The following is a 21,031-nucleotide window of genomic DNA, read 5'->3' on the forward strand; positions in this document are numbered from 1 at the left end:
ACCACAAGAAATTTAAAAAAATCAAATCATCAACATAAGACAGGTTAAAAATATTGGCTGTGGCTATTTGCAGGTACTATATCTGCACATTATTGGCTGTTTGCAGGTACTATATCTGCGAATTATTGGCTATTTTCAGGTACTATATCTGCGACAGGCGCAAAGCCTTCTGCGCATGCGCGTAAACTATCACTGTCAGCGTGTTTACAGTTAAAATTTTGTTTTAAACCTCTTAGAATTTACTTTGAACTCGTAAAGTTATGTAGAGTAAAAAATATAATCTAAATTAATTAATATTATTAATTGTTAGAAAATTATTATCATATACAACGTATACTACTGTAGGAATATAGCACGACTTGTGCTATTACGAATCAAAACCAGTGATTAAACCGATCCTGTACAAACATGCATAACTTAAGGGCAACGTCCCCTTCGACCATTCCAGAAGAAAGAATTCATCGCTCGATCGTAAAACGAACGAAACCCAACAGTGATGTCATCAGGCAACCGCGACACATGTCCTGAAAAGTCGTTTACGCGGGGCACACGACCCCATTCTCAAACGAACGACGTCCTGGCGCTGACCCCATAACTATAAACCACACGTGTACCGAACACACTTGCCTCGAACCCAGGTAAACATATGTCCACAAGACACGTGTCCTGGAAACGAAGACTCGTAAAACGAACGAAACCCAACAGTGATGTCATCAGGCAACCGTAACACATGTCTGATAAGTCATTTACGCGTGGTGCTGACCCCATAGCTATAAACCACACGTGTACCGAAGACACGTGCCTCGAAAACAGGTCAACACGTGTTCCCAACACCAGAGTGAACCTCTAGAGTTCAACCAGCTCACTTCTCCGAAGCTCAACCTCTTCGTACATACAATAACCATTGTAACAATTGAACAACAATAAACGATCCTCTTTCAAACTGAGTTTCCATGGGCCGGGAAACGGTCGAAACCTTTAACCCGTCCTATACTACCTACATAAAAGTACAAGCCTGCAAGTACCTGCAAATAGCCAATAATTCGCAGATATAGTACCTGCAAATAGCCACAACCAAAAATATTGTCTCACCATCAAACCATGACAGGAATTAATATTGTCGATTACAACAGCAAGTCTATTATATATCGAAAAGTATTTTTGTAATTTTTTTTCATTACAAGTGTCGTTTTCTTCAAAGCTTACTATCTTCGCCATCCAAAGTTTTATGAAGATACTACGACTGGGCAGAACATCGTAACTGATTAAGTGTCCTAATTGACGATTCATGACGTCAAACTGTCTGGCCACCAAATGAACCTCCAGAATAAAATGCAATAATTCTAAATCCAACGATACCCACACTAAATGAAGCACGATGGAGGTGAACTTGTATGACCTCAAAAAATCTGCACCGACATGTATGAGTTTAACAGAAACCAGCCAAATATGAAAAAAAATCAGCAAAATCCCGAATCGAAAAGCTTTGTTGTCAGATTTTAAATCGTGCACTACTCTAGAAAGCTCCGATAAAACGACTTTCAGATATTTTGCAGAACATAAAATACTATTCAATGTGATCGAAGTGTACCCAAACAAAGTTATTACATATACAATGTTAGTTGAGACTGTGAGAGGCTTAGGCAGTTTAATTTCTAATGAAATTGTATTAAATTCCTGAATGTAGATAAACATTCCCATCGACAAGCAAGCACATTTTAAAACGGCAAACAATTTATAAAATGCTCCCATTGGAACAATCTGGTTTCCTCGCAATGCCAACTTTTGTATTCCAAATATCGCATTGAAATAATTGCTATATTTCAACAACAGTATAATCTGTTTGTCTACCAAATCCATGTCGTCCTACATTAGTCGGCCGTTCTGCAAATGGATATCGATTTTTGATGTGTGTTCATTATTGAAATTAAATTGATTGATTCGATTAGAACACAATTTGAATACTACTTATGTAAAATTAAAGTAAACTAATTAAATTTACAACCCCACTTAAACTTTGTATGGGTGACCGGAAAAATGCACTCGAGATAGTTGCACTCTCGAGACATCTAAACTTTCAAAGATGCTCAAAGAGAACTAATGCAATATAATTCCACAAAAAAACGTCAAGGGGTAGTTGTATGATATTCGAGGGTGCTAACCTTTTTTTGTGTAATTCTATTGCGTAAATTCTTCTTGAGCACCATTTAAAATTAGGACTTCTCGAAACTGCGCTACTATTCAGTGCAAATTAGTGCATCTTTCCGGGGGGTGACCGTGAAAAAGTCGAAAATATTCGTCTATCGTGCATACTTATGAAAAACGGTTAGTATATATATCAGTGGCGTGCGGTAAAAGTCTCTGTCCCCCCCGTCGTACATCCTCACTTAATTTGCGCGAGCAGGAAAGTCTGTTCCACCACAGGAACAAGAGGAACAGACTTTTCCTGTTCACTGATAACAGACGGTCTGTGAAAGAGATGGCTGTATACGTAATGGCAGAGTAAACGAGATCATGGTGAACAGACGGGGTGAGAAAGAGATGGCCGTATACGAAATGCCTGGAGCGCATCATCGGTTTACCGAAAATCTGTGAACGAGTTGTCAGGTAACCGTTGAAATCAACAGGCACAACACTAGTTATATATAAAACAAATACCGATGTGTGTGTATGTAATTAATTTCTAATTGACTGTTGTCAAATTCGTGTCTGATTGGCTGTTGTTAAATATTCATAATTTTCGATTCAAATAAATTTAATAAAATAACAAATGAATGTCATGAAATGATTTTCCACGGAGAAAGTCGGATGGAAACACTAGTAAATGAATAAATAAATTATTAATTAATTAAGTCACTAGCAAATAAATAAATTATAATAAAAAATGGATTTTCAATAAAAAAAATGCATTGATAAAGATAGATTTTTTATTACTTTAAAACACATTAGAGTCATTTGGAAATGGGAAGTATAATCCAATATGCAAATATTTGATTATTATTTTTTACATGATCAGTCACTGGATAATGAAATGCATAAAATATCACGTATTGTAATTATTACATAACGCGCGTATTATCATCGACAATTACATTAACAACATATGTATTTACATTCCCATTTCTCAACAGACTCGTCTTAATCTAAAATGTATACAGGCAGTTCCTAATTTGAATGTTATTACGTTATAAATTAAATGTGATTCTTTAAAATAGTAAAAATTAATTTACTAGAACACTACAATAAGTCGGAAGTATATATACAAATATAAAATAAAGAAAAGATTCTTTAAAATATACACCGCTGAATATTCAGCGGTGTATACTTTTTCAGCTGCGCAGTAAATACCTATACATAATACAATATGTATATAAAAAAAATAAGAACTACTTATATATTATATGTATTCGATATAAATATATTCATCATTGTAAAAATATTTGATAAAATAATACAAATTTCAAACAATTTTTTCATTTATAAAATACTATATTGTGTTGAGAAATTTTTAAATTCAATACTATTTATACATCAAAACCCAACAACAAATTTCAATTCATTTAATAAATTATAAAATGTACGTACGCCTTTCAAAGGGAGTCGAAATAAATATTTAAAAAATCCAATTATACAATATAACAGAAAAGGTATATTATTATAATTTAGTACATTTAATTATTATTTTAATTTGCATTAAATTTATATTGAGAAAAATTTTCTCACATTTGTCCAAGGCATTATTAATTGATATTAATAAAGCTCTACATTAGTGTATAGATAAATGAGAGTGTGTGTGCGAGTATGCAAATTATACGCATACATTCCGTTGCATTAATTAAACACTTTTTAACATATAATATATAAACAATGGCAAATAGAACAGAGGTAGAAATATCAATAGGATCAATAATCATATGCACATCGTAGAACCAGACTACAGCATACGAATTTATTATAATCATTTCGACCGTTAACCTATTGCATAACATGTAAAATGAAAGCAAACCAATTTCAATCTCAAAAAACAACTTCGGTAAAGTGTCGACTTAAAATTGCAATTACTTACTATTTTTTTTATTAGTAAGATTATAAACCTTGGACCCTGTTTGTGTATACATGCAATTTCAAAAATGTCATATTAAAAAAGATCGTCCAGTTTTACATCTTAGATGACTAGAAAATGATTAATATTAAAAAAAATGGCAATCAAAAAAATAATAATATATAATTACACGTAAATACGATTAAATGATCTTAATTATGTATGTATAAATCTATATAAAATGTTATAGGTATTATATATGTATACTGTTAATGTTAAATCTCGACTTTTAAGGAGGTATCTTTATCCTAACAACCATATTCAATCAATATGCATTCTACATATGTATGTATGTATGTATGTATATTGGTTAATAACAAATTTACATTTTTTAGAAATTATTGCAAACTCACTCACTACATATGTATATTCACTGTAACGCAATGTGTAATTAACATTGGTCCCAAACGTTTAAATCGCCTCAGTTATTTATTATATTATACATTTACATATACATATTAAGAGTAATTATTGAAAAATTATGACGGCAACACTTCTTTCTTCGGCTTTCGTAAATAAAAATTATAAAAAAAACAAATGGAACACCATATAATGAATGTATACTTAACATATTTTACAATGTTAGAATTATATATGCAAATATAAATAAGTAATTTTTTTACGAATTGGCACTAATATAATAGATAAAATGCGAATTATTTATTTTATATATTCCATCATCAATGAATTAAAAATTTATATGATATGAATTATGTTTATATGATAGTGTGAAATTTTTTTTTTGTAAACTTAACCCTTTGAATGCTGACCGACGCCGATCGGCGTTTTGCCAACAAGTCCACGGTCTTGAAAAACGCCGATAGGCTTTGTATTTTGAGCATGTACAAAGTAAACAAGAATACTACCCGCTAAGCCTTTCCAGGTAGCATTGAACATGGGTCGTGTAATCCATGTCAATGTTTATAAAGACTAGTTTACACCGGAATATCTGAATTTATAACCATAGCAGAATTTCCCGATGAAAATCCCTAACTGCCGAGTATTTTATACTGTGGCTTGGCATTTAGTTTGTGAGCATTACATTTTAACAACAATGAAGAAGATGGAACTAGTTTTGGAAAAATACATTCATTAATAGACTGCTTTTGTTTATTTTATATTGTTGCAAGATATATTAGAGAGTCTAAACACACCTTTACAAAACTCGAAATCCTCGGCGGTAGTTATCTAGGGTTTTTTTTAGATAAGCTACACTTTTTATATCTGCTTTCTATTGGATTTCTAAATAATTCTAATTGGAAATTTTCAGCGTGGTGTGTCTTCAACAGAAAAGACGTCAGCACTCAAAGGGTTAAGTGTGGGTGTCGAGAAGGCGCATTTGATAGCCAGCTGTCATCGCGTCGATCTGACAGATTCTAGCTTCTAGCTCAGAGAGATGTAATAAGAATAGAGGGGCCCTTACTAATAAATAATTGTCAATTTTACGCGGTACGTCAGTATAAATACGCTACATCGCACGGAATACAATCGGATCAATTTACTTATAAAAATGTATCCCATGTTGTTTGTTGTGCGTTTTTGAATATATTGTGCAATTTTTACCGATGCTTGCCCATCTTGCGAGTAATATAAACAAACAGAGAAGTTTTTATCGGAAATACGTCGAGCAACAAGCGTCAAATACAACCGATGCTAAAATTATTTAGATCTGTCCGTGGACAGAATGTCACTTGACAACAAAAGAACACCTAAAGCCACTTCTATTAATATTACATTTCTCTGTTCTAGCTTCATATTCGGGACATTTGCACACTTAAATGAAAGCTGAGTCCCACTTGTCGGTAAAATATCAAAGCTATTGAAAGAGTGGAAGTAGTTCAAAATTAGCTCATAAATATCGTCCAAGTGAATACATGGTCAGTGAAACTAATAAAAAGCATGTAAAAATAGCTCGCTTTACGGATCGTCTTGAAAAAGTCTACCTTTCTGATACATATCATTCAGTGTCACAACTCAAAAATTTCTACTGTTGTCTGGAAGAAGCCACGTATATCTATGAAACATTGCATACTAGTTTTTTGCCCTTCGACATTCAATAAGTCAAAATTTAAGTTAATACTTTAGATTATATTAAACGATAAATGCATCCAGCAAAATGTTGACTTCATTCGGTCACGGTTCCCGGAAGAATGCACTGAAGAGTGGCGCAGTTTCGAGAAATACTCATTTTCAAAGGCGCTCAAGAAGAAATTACGCAATAGAATTCCACAAAAAAGGGTGAGCACCCTCAAATAACAATTTTTTGTGTAATTCTATTGCGTTAGTTCTTCGTGAGAATCTTGTTTGGATGTCTTAAGAGGGCGGCTCTCTTGAGTGCATTTATCCGATCACCGATACCTACAGACATATGTATACACAGGGCTTCTTGGAGAAAATGCGACATCCAGGGCAACTGTTATTTCTTAACCACCCCCCCCCCATTTTTAAAAATTTTAAACCACGGAGAAGAAAAAATATAAAAATATATTACAAAAATAAAAAAGTTCTTATTTTTTTATTTAATAATAGTTTTAGAAAAATTATTTCAGTAAAGCTTTTCGCGCTTTAGCACCAGTAAATTCGGATATTATTTCAGAATAATCTTTTTGACACATACGAGTATGTTCTACGTACAAGCTTTTTTAGTCTAAAACCATGAGGCCCTTTGCAGCTACCCCTTCTGCCCCCTTCCCCTCTGATATGGCCTGTATATATAAAAAAAATACAATGTAATATCTAATGCGATGAATAAAAAAGTGAACAAAATCGATGAATTAATAACAGAGTTACAGCCGTATACCTAATATGTATAGAGAAAATTAGAGTTGTGCCACTATTGCCGTAAAAGAGCGATATCTTCTCCGCAAACTTAATTAAGATGTTAAAACAAAATTACAAAACCACTGCAAATAGTAAAATATATACATAAGTATGTACAGTAAACATATCTATCGTTTTAAATTGGTCTTATAGGTACATATATGATACATACATTGTAATATATATATTTAGGAAATGACAAACCGGTTATATTGTATGATAGGAATGAGGGGAAGAATTCTATTATATTATAATCCGGACCGGGTAGAGAAGAGTGATGGTGATATTATATATTATATAATAGATCAAACCCAGGTCACGATACATAAAATACTTATACAATACTAAAGTGATTTCAACTTGCGACAAAAAGCTATTGTGATTTTTTAAATATTTATATATATATATTATATAATAACATGTAATTACGAAATTATTAATCAAATATATTTGTGACGTGCAATTCTAACGTTCTAAATATTTTACAGCATCGATTAATGTGATTCGATCGGAGTGATCTCCGTTCGCTGTCTCAACAAAAATGCAACAAAACTCAATACGGATTTAAAATATCATCAATTTTTCATAATTGAGCACCATTTATTCAAACTTTGATCATAATATTTGCATATTAATCCGAGTCACACTGTATATGTGTATGTATGTAGCTTTCAATAACAAATCAACGACGAAACAATGATCAAAATTTCAAAATTGGACTGAATTCATCCTTTTTAATTATATATTATAAACACCCAGTGCCGGCCTTACACCCAATGGTGCCCTCGGGCAATTTTTTCTAGAACTTGAAAATTTTGTATGGCTTTTGGCGCTCTAATTTTAAAATTTAAAGCGCCTTTGGCGCATCGTGTGGCGCCCTAACTTATTTGCCCGACCCAGCCCCCCCCTAAAACCGGCACTGTAAACACCACAGGTTCTTTGCAAGATGAAAAATATATTTTATTTTTAATAATTTTAGTGGCGTTGCTACTTTATTTTAATTGGAAATGTTTAAAGTGATTCCGACTCACTCGTTAAATGATGCACTCGGTCTACGGGAGTTGTCAAATATCGGTGCACACATACATATAAATCTAAGCTTTGAACTAGGATGATAATGTAATTTAGAAGGCACCTACGTTGCAGGAGGGAAAATGTGATTGAAAATATATGTACTTAGCCCATACATTTTACACTATATTATACAAAAATTGATATACATACATATAAATTATTATAAAAAACACTAATTCAATTCCTAGCTGCCTCCGTAGTATTAAATATCGATAAATTTTGCATCTCTATACACGTTTTGCAAATAGACGATACGAAAAGTGAATTGGCATGTCATCGATGAGAGCATCAATCTCTATACACGAACATATAAATTTACTTACAAAGGACAAAATTTGGAAGACCACACAATCATAAAACGTTCAACGTGGAAATTATTGGCCATGTTTGTGCTAATGTAATTTTTTTTTAATTATTTTTAACCCTTTGCCCGCGGCAATAAATATAGCGAACAAGCCCTGTACGCGCGGCACCTTTTTCGCGAATTTGGCAATCGAGTTTTCGACCTTAAATACAGATTTTAATATTTACTCAAGTAACCGGATATGTTAATCAACACATAAAGTATGATTTTAAACAATAAAATACATAATATATCTCGTAGTTTTGGCTTAATTGTCAAATAATCATTCTTCATACAATTGAGACGTATCGTCGCCATTGTTCAACAGACGTGACGTCACATAAATGAGGTTTCAATATGGTTCCACAAAAAACTAATTTTGACTGGTATATATTCATTTTAAGCAAATTGAATAGATGGCATTCAACTCTCAGCAATATATTCAACCAATTTTGAAACATAAAACAGTTGAAATAGGCGCATATAAGGCTCAAAATCCCGTGCAAAGTTCAGAAATTCTATGGAAGACAGCCGCGCTACAGACTTGTCACGCAAAGCTTCCATAGAAGACGACCGCGGGCAAACGGGTTAAGATGTATAGCGAAACCTAAACGGTCAGCAGCCTAATCATAATCATAAGTACACATAATCATAATATACATACTACATACTTTGGACAAATATTTACATTAATATTATACACTGTGCAAATTGGTGAAACTGTTAAATCAATTCCGCATCCATACATTTTAGGAAGTTAACGAGACTATATGTACGTTTTCATAAGTTTTACGTATAATAATTTGACACATAGCGTAATATAGAGTGGGGCTGAAACAATCAGACGATTAGTATCATCACACGGGCGAGCTCGGGTTATGGCATGGCGTCGGAGATAACCCTCTCATGCATCAAAGATACAATACATAAACGAAGGAATCGACCACAATATCAAAACACTGAACAAAACGACTACAAAAGTTAGACACGATCAATGAGTGATCTACTTGTGTACAATATGTGACTGTGAATATTTACTTTTCAATTGAAGCGTCCATTTTCAAGATACCAAAAGTCAAATTATTTCCACTCCATCCTGTATACATAATATAATACCGTTCTATTTGCACTCAGCCTATTCAAACGGTGTGATAGTGAAGATTCGACTTACATCGTACTCTACTATGAAGCTTTCCGATGCATTTAAAGATCTATTCATACTAACCAGCACTGCAAGGCAACAGCACGCCACGGAAAAGACAAATTCTATTCATACTATTGTTACGTACGCCGCGGATTAAGCGAATAGAATCCCAGAGACTTATGTGACCGTTCAAGGGTTATCTGTTAACGGATTAACTAAGTGCTTGCACTTAGACCAACGGATATCTGTTGGTCTAAGTGCAAGCACTTAGTTAATCCGTTAACAGATAACCCTTGAACGGTCACATAAGTCTCTGGGATTCTATTCGCTTAATCCGCGGCGTACGTAACACTATACAGCAGCGTACGAGTGCACGGCAAAATCAGCTTACTTATACAAAGTGGCGGATCAAGTACCATGCTTTTCAGTATATAGTTTTTTACCATGCTTTTCAGTATATAGTTTTTCATTAGGATTTTACAAAACCATATTTTTTTTATTTATTTACTATAATTAATTTCATTTATTCTTGGCTGACGAACGTATTGTGGACAATGATAATAATATGTAAGTTGTAAATGTTAGTAGCAAAGGCCCATTTCGGGGGCCTCAAGCAATATTGTCACAATATGACGTTTCTGAAAATATTAATATGCGCATGCGCACTCTAGAATAGTACGCGTGCACTCGCTACTATGACGTCACGTAGTCACAGCGGCCGAACAAAACCGAGTTAGCTTGATACGTTACGGTGACGTGTACTGCTGTATGATATGAATAGATTGTGTTGGCTGCTGGTGTTAAGTGTACGCCACGTACAATTTACGGAATACATGAATGTGTCCATATATTAATAGAATACTGCCGGTCTTCTCTGTGCCAGTATGAATAGACCCTAAAGTGGACCGGCTAAGGCTACGCGAGCTGAGTAGCGTTTTACATTTTAGTTGTTTGTGCTTTTATATAATAATTATTATATATTTATTTCCATATATATATATAGGAATGATATACAAACAAATATCAAAAAAATATTATATTAGGTTCCACTTTGCAAATCGCGACGTTCGAAAAGTTAACGGCGAGTGTCCGCTTTCGTCGAGCGATTGCCGATAGTATTTCGAAATAAAATATTTGTTAGAATATTTGTACTATATCTGATAAATAAATAAAAGATGTCCCTGTACCAAGAAACACCATTTTGGCTCTCAAAAATATACCAACTTTCAAAATATACAAATCTGTCGTCTACAATCGTCTTAATCTCTAATATACATTATTATCATATACATGCATATAATACATATATAAAAAATAACATTATAAATTAAATGCAAATTAATAAATAATACAATACTTGCTGCAGTTATATTTCAAAATATTCTTAATATACACATTATCGGCAAAATATCGCTATCATATCGTACCAAAAATAATGCAAAAGTAAAAGCGAGCATTGATTTCTTGTCTATTTTGATATATTATATTACATACATATATAGTACAATATATGATAGGAATATTTTGATATGATAGGAATATTTTGTATATTGTAATTATTTTTCCCTCTTCAATTTCCCTAAAAAAAAAAAAAATGTTAGATAATATTCATACATATTGTACAATAGTATGCATTTATAAAATATGTCTAAAAAATTTAAATAGAAAATATAAAGAGGGAATGCGCCATGTAAATTATTTTGATCGATTATTATTTATTTAACAGCAACAAAAGATTCGAAATATTTATTCCGTAAAATTATAAATTATATTAAAATATATACATACATATATTAAAATTTATGGGGCAAATAGCAGTTAACAAAATTGATTTGGCAATCCATTACAGGCACATTACAGTTAAGCATTATCGTTAATATGTTTATATATATACTAGTGAAAGCATCCAGCTCCGCTTGGGATTCGAATCTTATACGTATAATTTAGTTTTTGTCATAAATATAACAAATATCCAGTCAAGTGTATGTATAGCTGATCTATAATATATTCAAATGGTAACTTTTGAATAGTATTGCAACGCGGGAACACAAGAGAGAGTATCCGTTGTCTAAGTGCATTCGGGGGACTCGGTAGGTGCCCGCTAGAATTCTCAGAACCCAGAGATCGTGAGACTGGCTTAAAACCGTACGAGCCTAGACAATAGATATATAAATGGATCGGGGAAGCTGTGGTGAGCAACTTGTCATTCATAAGGAGGTACACAAGCCATGTCATGTCATGCTGACTACGTGTGGACCTCAAGAATTAACATTCGTCGGATAATATGTAGGAATATCGTGAATTGTTCAACTTATACTTTATGCTTTACTTAGTGAATTGTTTAACTTTTGCTTAAATTGATCTCCCAATAGACTATCGGCGAATACATATGTATATTTAACCTTTCCACCGCGTACGACTACTATACATGTCCTAGCGAACATGCCCTCAGCGCGTGAGACACGCATAGATGTCTTGGAAGTTCCAACCTGTATAAGAGCCGTCTATTGTGTTAAAATTTTATAACTTGATTGAAAATATTACTAAATGTATACTTTACCAAATTCAATAGATGGCAATAGTCAAAAAAAAATCCAATATAGGCTAAAATCATTTATAAAATATTACAACCTATATTTATAGTCGAAAAAGCGATAACAAAATCCGCAAAAAAGCAGCCGCATACAGGGCATGTTCGCTAAATTTGGTGACGCGGGCAAAGGGTTAAATGGTAACTATTAAACATTATCTTTCATCAAATTTAAAACCTGAATAAAAATTTTCGTCGAATCATACATATGTATATAAGAATATAAACATTCAAATCTTAATTGTTTAACTTATAAAGTGCTCTCATAATGGACAGTCTACACGGAACATTACTTTTATCAAAAAAAGTTAATCTAACATAAGAAAAAAAAAAAGCTGCCAACAATATCTTACAGTATTAATCTACGTCTTGGACATTTTTCCATAATTTCAATTACATATTTGGTGACAATTACTATTATATACATATATTTTTTGTTTTTTTTTTTAGTTGTTAGAATTGAAAAATTGAGCTTGTTTAGAATAAGTCGCCGCAATGTGATAAGGGGGCGGATTCAACTTGGAAGGGGACAGACTAGGTGGCTGCTGCTGCTGTCGCAGATCGGCGACGTTCCTGATGTTATTTGCATTCACGACCGACTCGTGCGGATTGTAAACGCCGTAATTGCTACCCGGCACGTACGCGCTGTGATGCGAAGACACGCTCGTCGCGTCGTATAAGCCGTCTACGTTACTGTTCTGCCGGTTGTAGTACGCGCTCTGCTGCTGCACGCTGAACACCGCGTTCGGATCTTTGGCGTAGCTGTTCGGACTGATATTATTCAGCACGTGATCGCTGTTGGCCTGGCCGGTGTCGTCCTGCTTCGTGGAATACTCGACGGACGGATACCGAGCGTAGTGGTCGTATATATCGTCTGTCTGTCTTCCGTATACTCTCTCTTTGGCTTGGGCGTAGGTCGGCATCATCTGATGTCCGTACGGTGATTCTTTGCCGACCGTAGTATCGTGCGTGGGATAATTATGAACGGGAAGTTCTTGATTTTTTTGGCTCATGTTGCTCGTTACGCTGTTCCTAGTGCCGCTCGATAAGTTCTCGAAGGGTAACACTAAAGGGCTCACTCTCTTATCGGACATTCTCGTCGCTGCGTATAAATCTTGCGACGATTGCTTAATGATGTCGTTGACTCTCTCTTCGACTGCGGAATAGTTTTCGTGGCTGATCGACGTGTTGTAGTTTGGCCGTTCGTTGTATCCGCTGTAAGCGCTGTCGGTGCTCTCCGAGTATAGAGTCTGGTCCATGTTTTGGTACGACTTGTGGTGTTCAAAGCTCGTCGGTTTGTCGTACGGATTTTCAATCGACGAGTTGTCGTAGATGGATCCGTTTCTGAGGTGGTTCGATTCGGGCCAGTCGGCTGCGACGTGTCTCGTGCCGTTGGCGATCGAGTGGTTGCTCGCGAATCTCTGTTGAAGAGTCGGCGTGACTTTGGCCGCTTTGATGTGGACGGCGTTCTGCATGGATATCGACTCGTCGCCTGCGTCTTTTTGAACGTTGCGCGCGTGCTTCGCCAAGGCTCGTAACTCTTTGGGGTACGGAGTCGGCGCGCGTCTCAATTGACCGGGTTTTTCCGCGGCGTTCTTCGCCGCCGCCTTCACGTCCACGAAGCTGATGTGTCTGACGCTGACGGGAATGTCGGACGGGAACGATTTGCTCTCGTGTAACGGAGACACGTCGGACAGCGGCACTTGAGGGAAAAGAAAGCACGTCAACACTTGGAGATTCGTACGCGGATCAATGTCCGATTGCATCGGGACGAGAGGTTTGCTTTGGTTCTCCGAGAGCCACAACGCCACTAAATCGGCGCAGTTGAGCAGAGCGTGCGGTAAAAATTGCAACGAGTTTCTCACTAAATTCAACACTTTCAAGACGGACAAGCGTCCGACTTCGTCCGGGATGTAAGTCAACCGGTTCGCCCTCAACGAGAGCACCGTCAACGAACTACAACTTCCGATCTCGGGAGGGATACATTTGAGCATATTTTCGTCGACGATTAAACATTGAAGCTTTCGCAACCGGCCGATCGACGAAGGCAACTCGTATAAGAAATTGCTAGCCAACATCAACTCCTCTAGATTGACCAGATCGCCTATTCCGTCGGGCAGGTTGAACAACTTGTTGCAATCGAGTTTGAGCGAGACGAGATTGGTCAATCCGCCGATGGTGTCGGGTAGCCGGTTCAATTGATTCGATGATAGGTTGACATCGGTGAGTTGAGTGCACGCGGCTATTTCCGGCGGCAGTTCGGATATTTGATTGTCGCTCGCTTCCAAGTGAATCAGTTGGACGAGGTTTTCGACGACGGGCGATATCGAAGTGAGATTGTTGCAGTCCATCCACAGTTCGCGGAGTTTGGTCAGCTTGCCGACGACTTCCGGGAAGTCGGAGAACTCGTTCTGGCCGATGTCGAGCCGCTGGAGTTCGGCGGAGCGGGCGAGCGACTTGGGCAACAGCACCAGGCAATTGTCGCGCAGCTCTAGAATGAGCAGGTCGGTGAGGCGGCCGAAGTTGGCGGGCAGGAACTCGAGACACGTGTCGTTGAGGAAGAGCTCCTGCAGGAAGATGAGGGTGGTGAGGGGGTCGGGCAGGCGCTCGAGCGGGTTGCCGTCGAGGTGCAGCGAGCGCAGTTTGCGCAGTTGACGCACTTCGATGGGGAGGGTGGCGAGCGAGTTGCGGCTGAGGTCGAGCAGCGAGAGGTGGTGGAGGGCGCGCACGGCCGCCGGCAGCCCCGCCAGCTGGTTGTCCTGCAGCAGGAGGTGGCGCAGGTGCGTGCACGTGAACAAAGGCCGCGGCAGCTCCTGCAGCCGGTTGCCGTCGGCGCGCAGCACCTCGAGCGTGCGCCCCGCCAGCCACACGGACTCGGGCAGGTGCGCCAGCCCGCGCCCCGACAGCTCCACGACGGTCACCTCTTCCGGGGGCGCGCGCACGCAGCACAGCATGGCACACCAGCCCCCTCTCTCTCCACCACTCGACACTCGCCCCTCGACACTCCTCGCTCCTCACTGACAGCTGCGCTCACGTTGGCCAACACTACTATATGTTACCACACTTAAAAACAGCACATCTATGTAGGTTTTACGAACGTCTGAACCTTCGACATCACAGTTCACAGCATGCTCTTGTGGTTCCCCGACGAAAGGGTCTCTTAGACTGTATTCGTTGGGGGGGGGGGGTGGTGGCCTCATGTTGAGGCATGTTAATGCACGTGTTTATTATATGACAGCTGAAGACAGAGTGAGTAGTGGCTCTCCGAACCCAGCCGAGTTGGTTCCCACTCGCAGGAAGGCAACCAAACTCGACCATGTCGTATAAGCGAGCCGCCACAGTCTGTTCATACTTAACAGCACTGCACGGCTTCAGCACTGCACGACTCCGTTTCAAATATGTCATTTTATTACATTTCTATTCATATTATAGAACAGGTGGTCGAGTGAAAGGTTTCGACCGTTTCCCGGCCTATGGAAATTCAGTTGAGTTTGAAAGAGGATCGTTTATTTTTGTTCAATTTGGTACAATGGTTATTGTATGTACTGTGGCGGCTCGCTTATACGACATGGTCGAGTTTGGTTGCCTTCCTGCGAGTGGGGACCCACCCGGCTGGGTTCGGAGAGCTACTACTCACTCTGTCTTCAGCTGTCATATAATAAACACGTGCATTAACATGCCAGTCGTCTCATTCGTTCATCCCCCATACTGGTGACCCCCGACATCGAGTCACGCAGCCTCGATCAATTTCAACATGCCGCTCATCCCTGCCTCGCCGAGTCAGACGGGAGAAGCTACCCGCCGCGGCCCGCGGGTGACAATAAACGAGCAGACACGGCTACCTACCTACCTACCGACGTCCAGCCACAACGTCGATGACAGGTGCTTACAAAAATGGGGCAGCGAATGAGACGACGATCTTGACAGCTGGATGTGGAGTCATGCGCGACCCACTACACATAGAACGGTCATCCAGCACCACAAGACATACACCACCTCAGCACCATCATCATCATCATCATCAAGGCCCCGTCCGTCCCCACGAGCGTCGTCACGCCAAGACGGGCGGTAGCGCTACAACACCTCCACGAGCCACAACGACTCACAGTCCAGCTCGGAGTATCATCAACCACATCGATGCCCCTGCCGCCCCCGCCGCCCCACCAACCGACATCAGCCTCGGAAGAGCGGCGCCGCCGCAGCATCGCATCGCATCGGCGCGACCATCGGACCACCCACCGTCCTGTTCGCGACGTCACCGCCCTCGAATCTACCGACCATTCAGGGCGGTACACCTATGTACACAGCGGATGACCCACGTCAACAATTTTTTTCTCCCCACGTAATAATTTTTTCTCTTTGGGTAACAATAATTTTTTTCTTTTGTAAAATTTGTTTCTTTGTAATTTTGGTATCGCTGATGCTGGGGGGGGGAGTGATGTGGCGGCTCGCTTATACGACATGGTCGAGTTTGGTTGCCTTCCTGCGAGTGGGGACCCACCCGGCTGGGTTCGGAGAGCTACTACTCACTCTGTCTTCAGCTATCATATAATAAACACGTGCATTAACATGCCAGTCGTCTCATTCGTTCATCCCCCATAGTACGAAGAGGTTTCTTCGGAGATGTGATCTAGTTGAACTATAGAGGCTCACTCTGCCGGTGGAGGTTGCTGCGTTGCTTTATAAACGTTTTGGGTTGAAGTGTGTCGTGTGCACATCTTTTGTTCTTGGTACTCGCGCTGCCCTAGTTATGCTGCGAGCGTGGTTTTATGGGTTCATACGCCTGGACGTAGTTCGTGGTTTTTATGGGTTCAGTGAGTTCTTCCTTTGTTTCCAAGATACGTGTATAGAAACACGTGTCGACCTTTTGACGAGGCGAGCGTGTGCCATGCGTTAATGACTTTCCTGGATATGTGTCGCAGTGACCTGATGAGATCATTTCAGTTGTACTATATGCCTACACCCTTATGGCCGTTGGTTGTCCTCTTACGGCTTCGGCTTTTGTTTTCTCTCTTTTACTCTGATCATCTGTCAGTCGTGCTAGATTCTCCCGTGGGTCCGGCGCCCGGTGATCCCGGCGCGGACAGCCAGATGCAGCGTCCCTCGTAAAAGCCGACCTCGAACTAAGCCCCGAACTCTGGCCCCGTGATCCACCCAAGCGATCACGGCGAGCGCTCATTGGCATTGTAGGCGGGGTAGGATGTGTTGACCGTATCCCTGCCTAACGAAACACTGTTGTGCTTGTTTTAATAAAGTTTTATTGTTTGCCTAAATATTGTACGAAGGTATTAGAATATGTGGGCAAAAGTATGTCGTTCAGCGGTCTCTGGATATGGTAGAGTGTCGCTGGCTCGGCATTCGGCTATGTTCAGACGGTCTCTGGATGCGGCAGTGTGTTGCTGGCTCGGCGTTCGGCTGGTTGATCTTCCAAGTCCGCGTAGTGTAGTGGTGGCAGGTCAGGAGCTGGATGTCGACTGGTCTGGTGCTGTGTGTCGACGCTTGATGCTGTGGGTCGACTGGTCTGGTGCTGTGTGTCGACGCTTGCTGCTGTGGGTCGACTGGCGTTGTTTGGGTTGTACCTCCTTTTATAGTGTTTCTGGTTGCTGGCTGTTGTTGATGCGTATGCGAGGAATGTGTTTTTGTCGATAGGGTAGACTTTTCTGGAACGATTGGCACCGTTCCGCTCGATGTAGTTTAATCGCTGCAGGTGTGCTTCGACTGGTTTGTTTCCGCTCTACTGGTAGGGGTGGAGCTTTCTAGAAGGTTTTGGCACCGTTCCGCTTGAGTTTAGTTTAATGGCTGTAGGTGTGCTTCGACTGGTTTGTTTCCGCTCCACTGGTAGGGGTGGAGCTTTCTAGAAGGTTTTGGCACCGTTCCGCTTGGGTTTAGTTTAATGACTACAGGTGTGCTTCGACCGGTTTGTTTCCCCTCGCCTGGTTGGGATGGAGCTTTCTAGAAGGTTTTAGGAATGTATTCTGCGTCGCAGTAAATGTTGGTGACGAGATTCCCGAAGCATCATAGAAGCCCTCCATAATAGAAGGAGTATGGCTTCTTCCATAGTCGTGCCTCACCGACTATGTCTACCGACTATACTCAACCACGTGTTCGACCCAAGCCTCGAACACGGCGAGCTCTCAGACGCTCGTGAGACTCCGACCGAGAAGGTCTTGGCGTGGCTGGTCTACCCTTGTATAATTCCCCCACCCCGCACCGTTCCAGAGCAAGCTGATCGAGACGACGACACACACACACACAGCCATTGGTCACCCATACATATACACACTTTACAGCTGCTGAAGCTAGCGTTCATAGACTGTATTCGTTGGGGGGGTGGTGGCCTCATGTTGAGGGCTTTAAGGGTCAAATTCCTTGACTTTTAAAGGTCTGTTCATACTTAACAGCACTGCACGGCTTCAGCACTGCACGACTCCGTTTCAAATATGTCATTTTATTACATTTGTAACGCGACGTTCTCCCCATCGTCCCATAGGGTAGCACTCGCCCTTTATTTCGAGTGGCCACCCAGAAAAAAGCCTTATAGGCGCGCGCGCATGTAGAGCGAGTCTCTCTCACCCGCGATCGCCCGTCGAAGAAAGATCTCTCCTGTGCACGTCTCCAGGGGGAGACGGGGCCCAGAGATCCACCATCAGTGCTGAAGAACCGCTTTGAGGTCGAGTGTAGCATCACTCCCTCCCCTGAGTTCCAGCACAACGTCCCCTGCATTCCTCACGCCGTTTCCGGAGAAACCTCAGCCGTGAGAGGACCGACCAGAGGACCGCAGAACCTCTTCTCTCTACTGCCAGCCGTCGTCCGGGAAGGACCTCCCTATCCAGCATCTCCGCCGAGCGTCTTCAGAGACGCCCAGAGATCGCCATCTTGTGTCCACACGAAGCAGTACGGAGTTTGTCTCCTGCCTCCCCCTCCCGCTGCTGTGACCCGACCAGCGGTGCTCCAACGAAGACGATTTGCAGTCAGGAACCTCCCCGACTATAGATATATCACTATCCCAAGGTTAGTCCACGTTTCCATAGATCCCGACCCTTGGAAGAACGACGTAAACCTTCGACATCACAGTTCGGTTCGGTGATGACTGGTCACAAATCACTCGTCACAAAGTCACTAAAATCTCTATAACGGAACATCTGGCAGCGGAAAAGTCCATCATACTAACGATAACTATCATAGTAACGAGAACTTGAGTGCCAAATATTGTGTATTCGCGATTTTCATGACAAAAATTGCCTTTGTGACCACCCCAATGTGACGAATAGTCCAATTACCCACACAGCATGCTCTTGTGGTTCCCCGACGAAAGGGTTTCTTAGACCAGTGCTTCCCAAATTGGGGATCGGATTTCTCGTGGAGGCCTCGAAAATATTCAATAGAAAGTACAAATATTCATTTATAAATATTTTTCCACATTTAGAGAATGTATATATATTTAAGGAAATATTTCCCAAATTTGAATGAGGATGAAAGAAACAATTGGATTAGAACACCATTTGCCAAGTCCTTAAAATATGATCATATTACGTGGACAGCCCAAGAAGAGTTGATCGATATCAGATCAGATAATTTGCTTGAAGTGGAATTTAATGAAAAAAGTATTTCAGAATTTTGGTTAAGGCGACAGCAAGAATATCCTACTATTGGAAAAGAAGCCCTGGTAACTACGTAGCTATGTGAAACAGCATTTTCGTCATTACTTATATTAAAAAATAAGCAAAGGTCATGCCTTTCCACGGAGACTTTGGAAGATGCTTTGCGAGTTAGCATTTCTGACATTGAACCCGTTATCGATTTGTTATGTAAAAACATGCGACCTCATCTATCGCATTAAATTGTTTCATGTGTGTATATGTAGTTTTTATTTAAAAAAAATATTTTTAAGCAAGTTCCTATAATTTTGTACTGTATATAAATATGTGTATTATAATTGTAATAATTACTGCCAAATAAACCTTTTAACTAAAAAAAAAATTTTTTTAGAGGCCGAGAATTAATTATTTCAAATTTAGGGGGTCGTGACATGAAAGTAATAGGAAAGCACTGTCTTAGACTGTATTCGTTGGGGGGGGTGGTGGCCTCATGTTGAGGGCTTTAAGGGTCAAATTCCTTGACCTTTAAAGCGGGCTTAGCTCTTGTGGTACACGGAATTATTTCGCACATTGCGATCGCGCACATAACAGTCACTGCTCCAAAAATCACGAATACCGATGTAGGAATATAGCACAACTTGTACCCTGCGCTACAAACGATTGCAAACCAAGCGGGCGCATACTTATTTCGCTGCATGCTCATTTCATACTTTTGTCTCGGCTTTTGCCATTTTAAACTTGTCAGAAAAATCCAACTCAATTTTAAGAATTGCCAATCATCAGTGTACATCGAAATGTCATCTGCGCAACCCCATGAATATCTCGTCTTTCGTACATGCTGACATTCAAACAGTTAAAATTCAATCGAAATGAGCATGCAGCCGGGTGGTTTGCGATCATTTGTAGCAAACCCCAACTTGTACTATACGAAACTAGGTCGATGATATCACCTATTTCCCTCATCGAATTCAAGTTACAAATGACATCATCGCGTCCTGTTCGAACACGAAAGTCACCGCGAGATCAGTGTAAGCGCGCGAAAATCTGATCGTTACAACATACATAATATTGATACGATGCTCTATGAAGTACCTGAATGGGAACATGTTGAAAAAACAATTGCATATTTAAGTGAAAGAGGTATATTGTTTACGGATTCAATTTATGAGGAAGTAATGTATATGAAGTTGTAGGCATATAGTACAACTGAAATGATCTCATCAGGTCACTGCGACACATATCCAGGAAAGTAATTAACGCATGACACACGCTCGCCTCGTAAAAAGGTCGACACGTGTTTCTATACACGTATTTGGGAAACAAAGGAAGAACACACTGAACCCATAAAAACCACGAACTA

General features: G+C 39.9%; 1 protein-coding gene across 1 annotated transcript; it reads right to left on the minus strand.

Moving 5' to 3' along the window:
- Positions 1–2,914: 2,914 nt before the first annotated feature.
- On the minus strand, positions 2,915–15,223 carry Lap1 (leucine rich repeat containing protein 7 lap1). Its single transcript, XM_077428858.1, has 2 exons — positions 12,499–15,223; positions 2,915–3,303 (listed from the first exon to the last, which is right to left on the minus strand). The coding sequence occupies exon 1, from the start codon at positions 15,025–15,027 to the stop codon at positions 12,520–12,522; it is 2,508 nt and encodes an 835-aa protein (XP_077284984.1). The 5' UTR covers positions 15,028–15,223; the 3' UTR covers positions 2,915–3,303; positions 12,499–12,519.
- Positions 15,224–21,031: the final 5,808 nt, after the last annotated feature.

The sequence above is a fragment of the Arctopsyche grandis genome, chromosome 4 (assembly GCF_051622035.1).
Source record: "Arctopsyche grandis isolate Sample6627 chromosome 4, ASM5162203v2, whole genome shotgun sequence".
Classification (NCBI taxonomy): domain Eukaryota; kingdom Metazoa; phylum Arthropoda; class Insecta; order Trichoptera; family Hydropsychidae; genus Arctopsyche; species Arctopsyche grandis.